The 10,574-nt window shown below is 40.1% G+C and overlaps 1 protein-coding gene across 6 annotated transcripts in view; it reads left to right on the forward strand.

Annotated features, from left to right (window-relative positions):
- The window catches only part of GPM6B (glycoprotein M6B), a 128,585-nt gene extending 118,961 nt beyond the window's left edge, over positions 1–9,624 (forward strand). For 4 of the 6 annotated variants that reach the window (XM_088481155.1, XM_088481158.1, XM_088481154.1 and 1 more), the window contains 4 exons: positions 551–722; positions 1,174–1,247; positions 4,799–4,864; positions 7,753–9,624. In XM_088481155.1, the coding sequence (XP_088337281.1) occupies positions 551–722; positions 1,174–1,247; positions 4,799–4,864; positions 7,753–7,902 (462 nt within the window). In that variant the 3' untranslated portion in view covers positions 7,903–9,624. Of the gene's footprint in view, positions 1–550; positions 723–1,173; positions 1,248–4,798; positions 4,865–6,342; positions 7,442–7,752 lie in introns of those variants that run through there. The other 2 variants (XM_088481156.1, XM_088481159.1) reach the window with 1 other exon arrangement.
- Positions 9,625–10,574: the final 950 nt, after the last annotated feature.

The following is a 10,574-nucleotide window of genomic DNA, read 5'->3' on the forward strand; positions in this document are numbered from 1 at the left end:
CACATTTGCATGACCTACTCGTGGCTCTGGCACATGCATACACGTCAATCTAACCTTTATGGCGTGCTCCCACATTATGTGTAATGTATGTGCTCCGCTTTTGGGTGGGGAGGGGGGGGTGTAAGTATATCAGGAGGGGGTATCGTAGGAGCGACTGAGGTGACCTAGTAGATGACTGGTCCATTTACTAGTCTATTATTATAAAATTGCTCCTTAAACTAAATCTAGTCATTACACACAATTTGTGTGATGACCTAATTGTGGCTGTGGCACATGCACAGGACGCTCCCCGGCTCCCACCGTGTGCGCTGTGTACATGAAGTGCGACATGCCGCAGCAATGGGAGAGAAGAGGGGTGGGGTTGGGAGGGACAATTGGGGACAGGGAGAGCTGCTGGGGAGGCGGGGCGGCTGAGGTGACTCGGCAGATGCTGGGTCCATTAATTTCCTAGTATACTATAATCTTGTATTTTGTAAGTATTATTATATAATTAAAATGTTGTTTATAGTTGTCACACACTAATGTATGTATTGCTTTTCTTTCTTGTTAGTTTGTGTTTCTTACCTACATCCTTGGTGTGGCCTGGCTAGGAGTATTTGGGTTCTCTGCAGTTCCTGTTTTCATGTTTTACAACATGTGGGCGTCTTGTGAAGTTCTCAAAGGGGTGCCTGTAAACTTGACAACTTCATCGGATCAGATCTGTGTAGACATTCGGCAATATGGTATATAAACTATCTTTCCCTTCATGTTTATTGGTTTTCTCATATTATACTGCTTAAGGCATGAAAAGAATCATTTTGGAAAACATACAATGGGATACTAAAATGTAAGTGTCTCTTGTGCAAAGAGAACCCATACTTCAGCGATGAACTGAATTGTTGGGGTGTCTTGAGGGCCGCGTTCTGCCATACTTAGTAATGACCGGTAATTTCCTATATAGTTTCCCCCAATCTGTGATCTACTGTAGAATATAATGCCTGTTTAGCTTTTGTCAGGGTAGTTTGCCATATTCAGTGCATTTCTGAAAATCTAATTCTGCCAGTTTGTAGAGAGACTGAATCATTTGTGTGGGTGCATGTAAAGGAACACAGATGGCCAGTGGGAGGAGAAATGGAGAAGACTATGCTGAGCTGTTTGCAGTGAATCTGAATGCTTGTGTTTCTTTCCATACAGGTATTATCCCATGGAATGCCCTGCCTGGGAAAGCTTGTGGAACAGCTCTGGAAAACATCTGCAGCACCAATGAGGTATTTAGACTGATAATAAAGTATGATGCTGCCTGTTGAATGACACAAGGGTATTCTTCCCACGTTACAATTTTGAGACAGCAGTTTCTCAGCCTAACTAGTGACAAGCTCTTTATGATCAATACCACGCACAGGCGCAGGGTGTGCACTGCCAGGGAGGGGGGGATGATGTCTATCAGCAGCCAGGGGACGTAGCTAGCAGATGGCTTGTTCTAATTTCTCCGTAGTTAAAATTAAATGATTAGCACCAACCTTCACCATTAGACTAATAGCCCAGCCCCCACCCTCATTATATGAAGAGCCCTACCTCCATATTTACCTTATTCCATCTGGCAGTGTACATATCAGAGGCAAACTCTTCTGTCTGTCTCTCATGCTTCCTGCACACTTTATCCCCATCAGTCCTCTCTGAGTGCAGAACTGATTTTCTATTTTGACAAGAGAACGTACTGGGCTGCAGTGGATTTCCAAGCAACTGGAACCCCCCGCTCCCACAAGTTTGTAACTATTTGACAGCATTAGAGTGTGCCTGTGCACACATCTATGGTACTAAGGTGTAATATCACCTGAAATAGAAGTCCTAATTCTGAATGTTTTGTACTGCAGTTAATGCAGCATGGAAGTGGTGGGAGTAAATATAGCCTTTTTGCAACTAGTTATGTGTGGGGGTGATATAAGTCATCATATATTACTTTTACTGTATGGTGTCCATCTTAGCCAATATATTTTACCATGCCACTATTGTTCATACACAATTGTACCTACAGCTTCTGTTTCATCTTTCATTCCTCCATCATAGTTTCTGCCATTTAGTGATTGGGCCTAATAAGTATAATCATCACCCAGCCCTGCACTAGTAACCATCACCTCTCACAGAATCTTTCCACAAAATACAGAGGTCAGCGTCTACCCACAAATCACATGTCAGACAGTTGTATTCTAAAAGAAAAAGATGGTAATAAAAAATTAAATAAAGTAGTTTTAATGCCCCTGTCAGAATCTACTACATGTATTTTATGGAATAACTGTACCCTTTAGTTTGAAAACAGTACATTAGAAGACACTGGTGAACTGTGACCACTTTAAGAAAAATAAAAGAAATGAGGCCTTCAGATTTCACTGGTAACTTCTAATACCATATTATAAGGGGGGGGCGGCATTATTTGCCTAATTCCCAGCTGTCCTCATTTAGGTATGACAGTCCCAATCAACTTCTAGCTTGTCACTACTGCTGGCAATAGTGTGAGGTAAGTGCAGCTCACCCTCTCTGCACAGTATTTATTCTAAACAGAGAAGGAAATTAGAGGTGGCATATAGTTTAATAATCTAGGCATGCCCCGGGAGGTCAAGGCCATACCCTCACTGTGATATCAGGACACAGAAAGAGGTTTCTCACTGCATAGAGCAAAGGTTCTCAAACTCTGTCCGCAGGACCCCAAACAGTGCATGTTTTCCAGGTATCCTCACAATCGCAAGTGAATTAATTAAAAAATGTAAGGAATACACCTGTGCACATGCTGAGTGACCTGGAAAATGTGACCTGTGTGGGGTCCTGAGGACCAAGTTTGAGAACCACTGGCATAGAGTAGGGCAGACTTGTTCACCCATTCAGTATACCTCATCAATAGTGCATGCAGGGATGGTTTAATCGTTTTACTGACATATACAGTATGCTATTTCATTGAGATTTGTAAAGTAAATTATATTAACTCCTGACTTAACTTCAGAGATATATTTTTATATTTTCAATTTATTTTATAATAATGTGATAAAATTATAATTTCTTTGGCATGTAGACTGCTCTTAGCGCTGGTCCTTTCTTTTGCTATTTGACGGTTATACCGACTTTCTCTGTAAATAACTTTTTTTCATTGTGGTTTTTTATTCTTGGTAATGTCGAGGATTGAAGTCTCACTATATCACTTACAATGATTTATTTATTGTGCTTACAGGTGATAAGCACACTATTAACACACTTTTATATATTGCAGCCATCTATATTCCTACATATGTCCTCATACCAGTACTTAAAGTGGTCCTAGAGAAGTGGTGGAACTCCCCTCCCCCCTCCCCCTCGGAGATTCCTTGTAGAAAAAAAGGCGTGGTCTCAAATGAAAGGGGCGTGGTCACACAATAGTATTCCCAATTCAAATTACATCACACAGTAGCACAATCTTATTCACATTACATAGCACATAGTGCCCCTGATTCACATTACACCACATAGCAAGTGTCCCTTATTCATGTTATGATACACAGCAGTGCCCCTTATACACAATGCCCATAGTAGTAGTGCCTCTAATACACATACTGCCCACAGCAGTATTGACCCTTATACAATGCCCACAGCAGTAGTGCCCCTTACACATAATACCCACAGTGGTAGTGCCCCTTATGCAGAGCCTATAGTGGTGCCATTATGCGGTGTCCCCAGGAGTGGTGCTCCCTATGTAGTGCCCCATGTATTAATGCCCCCTGTAGTAGTGCTCCCAGTGGTAATGCCCCAAGTAGTAATGCGCCCTTCAGCAGTAATGCCCCCTGTAATAGTGTCTCCTGCAGTAATGCCCCCTGTAGTAATGCCCCCTGTAATAGTGCGCACACACACAAAAAAAACCAATACTTACCTCAAGCCCCACTCCTGTGTCCGCTGTCGTCCAGTCTGCCTGGCTGCTCCTCTGAACTATGGGAGAGACGTCATGATGCCTCTCCCATAGTGCAGGAGCCGGAGCTCAGGAGTGAGCTCCAGCCTCATGCTGCCGCTGTGGGGAAGGAGCTGGGCACCCGCTGGTAACAAAATGTCAATGGGCGCCGGGCTGAGGTGGACTGGAGGAGGCGGAACTGGTTCAGTCTCCCAATAGAAGTGACAGAACACAGTTCCGCCCTGTTCCAGCCCATTTTAATCCCTGCCTCATACACCATTGCTGCAGTAGCGCTGTGTCAAGCGTCTTTTTCACCCAAAAATGCATCTGAGCCACAATACAATACAATGGAACTAAGACGCACCAGGTGACTGCACTGATTAATTTGATATGCAACACTTTTATATTTGTGTGCAACTAGGTCTGAATCTGTATACTAGTGCAGTGCCTGCGGCTTTTTTCCACCCCAAGTACCATTGAGCTTCGTGTACAGATTCAGTTGTACGCAGAGCTACTAGTGTCGCATATGAGATTAATCTGTGCAGTCTCATGGTATGTCTTAATGGCATCGCATTGTGACGAAGACATATATTTTTGGGTTAAAAAAGGCACGATTGGCGCAAGGGACCAGGTAGTTCACTCGCACCCGGCATCTCGCACCGCATGGCTCATTGAGGCTAGGTGTGTGGCTCTTCATGTCTTCCACATATGAGCATCTAGACTGCGCCTGTGGGATGTATGTTTTGGTCAGCAATAAATTGCATTTCAAAGCACTGTGGGAATACTCAGGGCATGCCAGGCAACACTTGTCATGATTTATCATGTGTTTGGAAATAGACTCCTAGGTGTTTGTGTTGTGTTTTGCTTTATATTATGATTAACCTCAATTGCCTCTCTGATTTCCCTTCCCAGTTCTACATGTCCTACCATCTCTTCATTGTGGCCTGTGCTGGGGCAGGTGCTACTGTTATTGCCCTGGTGAGTATGAGTTAAAGTACTGAGTAGATGTTGCATTTATGTTGATATTAGCGTTACAAGTAATTATAAAATGTGGGTAGTGTCAGTTTGGCGATATCAGCACTAGCTCTTTTCCAGGATAATAGGCGCTTCAGCCTAATAGCGTTATTGTGGAAGCTGGGAAAGAGAGGCACTCTTACATCTCACAGCGTGTAAGCAGTGTTTAATGGGTGACACAAATCTATTCAAACATTATGTACTTATTTTAATTGGACGGCAACTTTATTGTGCTCCTTGGACCATTATCCCAACACTACAGTTATTACTGCTGGAGTGATTTATAATGCCTGTGTGACATCCTAAAAGCAATGAATGATTTACTTTGGAGTGAAAAGAGCCAATGTGACACGACCCTTACTGAGTTACTGTACATGTGCAAGGCTTACAATAACTGTATAGTTTGACTGTATATATAAATTAATTGATTAAAAAGAAAATCACCCCCAAATATTGTACTATTGAGGTCTGCTAACGCCAAGACATTACATGTAATATAGACCACGATATAATAGACACACAAACTGCTCACATGCAAGCAGACTGTATGCCAACAACATATCCCTGTGTAAAAATAAGAGGTATACTCTAGTTTGTGCCCATGGGCACATAATATTGTGATTCGTTCCAGAAATTTCATACAGGTATTTTCTCTAAATAGGAGCAACCTGCACGTCTTTTCATGGGCTTTATTAAATGTAATAGAATACACGTAATTTAGTGATATTCCTACATTAGACTATAGTGTAACAGTGAGACAAGTGACTCTACACTGCCAATTCCTGCTGCGTTTATTGGTCACTAACATAATGCAGCTGAATGTTTGGTTTCATATATCAATGGAGCATGATCTCTCTGTATCATAGAAAGAAATGTAACTGAATATATTAAATTGCTGATATTCTACACTTTTATATGTACTACATAAGTATGATTATACCATGATGTAAAATGCTGTTTTGTTTATTTAATGGATTTTGTTTTTGCCAAGAAGTTAAGAATTGTAAGTTTCAGATGCTCACTGTATTATTTATATATATATATATATATATATATATATAATATTTAGAGCGAGAGAGAGCTTGATATCAAGGCATCTGTAGCACTGAACCTTGAAAAGTGTTTGTCCATCTAGAAACAGTGTGCACAAGTATGGCATACTAACAATTCGGGAACCCTAAAAGAATTCTATTCTGATCTCCCATGTCCTGGTCACATATTGTATTGTCTAACAATCAATGTGTATGACGAATATCCGTGTAATTGCAGAGGTCTCTGGGGTTCTATAATCGTGCCCATTGAGAAATAAATCTATAATACAGATCAACCTCCATCTTCCCTGATTCAAAGCAATGAATCTGTAGCTGAGTGATGTCCGAGGCTGCATGAGGCATTAGTCTGCCATATCTTACACTCCTTTTTATTTTGTTCTTTTCCACCAGCTGATCTACATGATGGCAACCACATATAACTATGCCGTTTTGAAGTTTAAGAGTCGGGAGGATTGCTGCACTAAATTCTAATCTGTTTTAGTCAAAGCATTAGAGAGACTGATTGTTGTAGCATAATCTACCACTGACACCCTGGACTAAAACTAAGTCTAGCATTTCAGATTTTCTATGAACAATTATGTTTATTCTTTGTAAATAGTGTCACTTATAGCCTTGTGGGGGAGTAATATAAAAATGATTGTATGTAAGCACAACAGTGTATGAGATCTGGCTAAATTCTGTTACTTAATTCAAAGAACATTCATTTTGGCGTCTCCTTAATGATATCTACAACGCGTGCCTTTCTCGGTCTATTCAGCTGCCCTTCGCTGCAGTGCAATTACAATTGTATATGATGCAGGATGCCTAGGGTGGAGTATCATCAATGCCAAACGCAGCAACGTATACAGAATCAATAAATATAGTTAGTATGATCTCATACTAATCCCTAATAGAGGCTTCACTTACCCCAAATCATACAAAGTTCTACACACTTTTTTATTTTTCAAAAGTTCCCGCACTTGTACAGGGACAGTAAATGATAGTAACAGAGTATTATTTATTAGCCAGATCTCGACAAGACTAATCCACCTATCACCTAGACTGAAGTCCAATAACTTGATTTGCATTTACTGGAGGCCTCTGTGGCCAGGAAGAATGGAAGTGATGTAACGTGTGAGAGGCAATAGTGCAGGGAAGGATTACTGTGGGACCTAATTATCACTGGATACCGGGTTCATTTTAACATGAAAGTGTTTAAAAGAAACATATGAGCACTAGCAATGATTTCATTTTTCTAACCTATTTTTGTAGTTGAATAAAGTGGCAATAAAGACTCATTTGTGGACCTGCATGCTTCTGTTTATAAACCACTTACCTCCACAGGTCACTTAATATATGAAGAACAATTCTACTTAATGGACCATACATATTTTCTATTTTAGTATGTCTTGATATGTTTTTTGCACTTGTGTACATGCATCTATTATAGAATATTTGTTTGATATATATATATATATATAACAAAATAAAGTATGTTTCTTTGGTTTCATATTTATTTTTAATTTCTTGGGAAGTGTTTGTTGGTTTAACCAGTCTGCAAAGAGGATTCCTTCAGATTACTCGGAGTTCTGCTTACTAATGCCCTTATTGCTTTCCTCACCTTTGTCCACCATAGTACAGAGAGTGCATGCCTGGATATAAGGTTATTAATTTTCACTAAAGTGTTACCAAAATAAAAAAAAACAGATTAACATTTTTATTTCCTTTTTAGATTATTGCTACTACTTTTAGTTCTCTAACCGCTGCTTGCTTTGCCTGTTGACACGTTTACTAGCCATCGTCCTCACCCTTCTCTTACAGATCCACTTCCTCATGATTCTGGCTTCTAATTGGGCCTACTTAAAGGATGCAAGAAAAATGCAGGCCTACCAAGACACTAAAGCCAAAGAAGAGCAAGAACTGCAAGATATCCAGTCACGGTCAAAAGAACAGCTCAATTCTTACACATAAATAACCATAACAGCATGAGGAGCAGTAGCGTCTATGGCTAATTCATTCATTCCAAAAGATAATGATTTAGTAAAAAAACAAAAACATTTTACTAGATGTGATTGTGTACAGTTTAAACAAATTCCAGTGCATAACAATAACAATGGTGTCTCTCTATCCCACTCACACTCACACACTCACTCACACACAATGAACTCAGGCTTTTTGAAAGGAAGCACTTTATAAAGGTATTGGCAGTTATTTTAAATTTTTTCCCCACCCATGGAATACACTGTTACAAAAACAAGGACCATAGAATTGGAGAGGTGGTAATTATATGGTGAGTTATATCAAATAATTGCATCTGTCCAGTTCTACATGTAAAACCCCTATTCTAGTGTTGCCATTTTGAAGTGAAACAATGACCCAAGTACAATTTTTTTTTTTTTTTTTAATGTCACTGACACTTCCAGATACGCCAGCGCATCAGGAAAGGAAGTGTCGGAATATGCTTGTAATGTCTGTACACAAGGCAGCAGAACCATCTAGTCGGGGACACCCATTTTATTTACATGTTTCCTTCCTTACCAGTGGAAGCAGCCATTGTTTGGTTGAGCCAATATTCTTGAGAATATTTTGCTAGGACATCACTAGAGCATGAGAGACGGAATGCCTGACTCCTCAGCACCATCACTGGTACCTGGCCAATTGTTTAAATTTACTGAATGTCTAAAGTAGTCCATTTTAAGAGTGTTCAGTCTTAGGTAATAATGGCAAACACAATTACAGTGGTGCATTTGAAGATGTAGTATTACGTTGTTGCTGTAGGTCACTTATATTTCCATAGTTAATAGTGATTTTTGGTTTGACAGTTGCACTTCTTAAATATGAAAAAAAAACTGAGCTGTAGGCGGTTGGTAGGTATGGCCTCCCAGCCTACGCCATCATCTGCAGGTATTCCTGATTGTTGAAATGTGAACAGACCGTTTTCGGATATTTTTGTTGACTACAAATCCTGAGAGGACAACTTTATTTTTTTGTACACTTTAAAGATTAAATTGAGTTGTTCAGAGCTTGTACACATGGGCGGTAATATAGCGTGGACAACACGATGCACTTTGTCCTTGCTGTTAGTGTCTGAAGCGCATTCATTAACAGCTCTCAATGCTTCCCTGCAGTATAGTGTACTGTGTACGTAACAAGGGTTCAGATAGAACTCCAGAGTGATTAATGCTTCTGAGCAATGAAGGCGAAGGCCAGAAGTGTTTACAGGTGTATTTGCTTGTAATTAGTGTTTTGGGTTTTTTTTTTTTTTTTACAATTGGCATTAATTGCATTTAATAGTCTTTAAGAAAACAGGCTACATGCTTAACATTATCGCCCATGTGCATGAGTCCTTATTGTATTTAGAGAAATTGTAACATAATAGCTTACAGTAGCTTTTTGTTAAAGCCAATGCATGCAATTTGTAATTATTTCTACTGCAATGCAGGTGATTGTTTCAGCCCAGTGTCCTAATGTATGGATAATGACGGGATTTTTTTTTTTCACTTTTGTGTAGTTGATTGAAGTTTTTTTTCTCCGAGTTCTATTAGTGTAATATTTTTATGTAAAAGAAAAAAAAAAGTATTACCTTTTGCTATGTATAAATTTTGTAACCTAACAGTGAATCAATATTTTCTATCAGTGCCAAGGGCTTCCTGTAGTTATATCCAAGTGTTATAATAAATATTTGTAGATAAACCTAGTGGCTATGTGGTGATTTAAGAGATACTGTTATTACATCTAAGTTTAAAATCACAAAGTTACCTTAGAGCTAAAAACACACTTCCTTTTATAGGCATTTGAATTTGCCCGCCCATTTGAGCTGAGCTGTCAGTCACCAGCAGTCCCTGCAGCAAGTGCACGGTTGCCCATACACACAGCCAGTTGGGGCCACCTCCCCTTCTGACCCTAAGCACCTTCAGTCATATCCTGCTTAATTTAACACATTTCAAAATACTGCCATAGCTGGGACTCGAACCTGTCACCTTACACTTTGTGGTTAGACAACTTGCCAATGGAGCCATTTACTACAACTAAGTGAGCCTGTGGATTGAAACCTATCACCTCATACTTTCCAGTCAGTCACCTTACAAAGGGAGCCAGTGAATTCTATATGTATATGAAGCCATTTCACATTCTCCTTAATTTACAAAACAGTCATACATGGGATTTGAACCTATTGCCTCATAAGTGGCATTCATTCACCTTACCAATGGAGCCATTTGCTAATAAGAAATGAAGTTCATATGCCTGCGGACGGGATGCAGTCAGTCGAAATACTTATGCCATAATCCTGCCGCCTGGCATAATGCCGACATCCCGAAGGATACCAGCGTCTGCATCCCGACCGTTACGGTTAGGTACCCTCCCAGAAGAGTTAGGTTTAGGGTGCTGCAAGGGGGGGGGGGTTGTTAGGCACCACTAAAGGAGGTTTAGGGTCCTTACCTGCACCTGTCGGGATTCTGCACCATTCGGCTTTCCAGCGTCACATCTCATATCAATTCCGCTAATACAATGGAAGTCTATGAATTGTAACTATACGTGTATGAAGCTACTTCAAATTCTGCCTAATTTAAAATAGTGATACCTGGGATTCAAACCTATCACTCCACACTATGTTGTCAGACATTTTACCAATGGAGCCATTA

Source organism: Taudactylus pleione, unplaced genomic scaffold, assembly GCF_031769625.1.
Source record: "Taudactylus pleione unplaced genomic scaffold, aTauple2 ptg000265l, whole genome shotgun sequence".
NCBI classification, from domain to species: domain Eukaryota; kingdom Metazoa; phylum Chordata; class Amphibia; order Anura; family Myobatrachidae; genus Taudactylus; species Taudactylus pleione.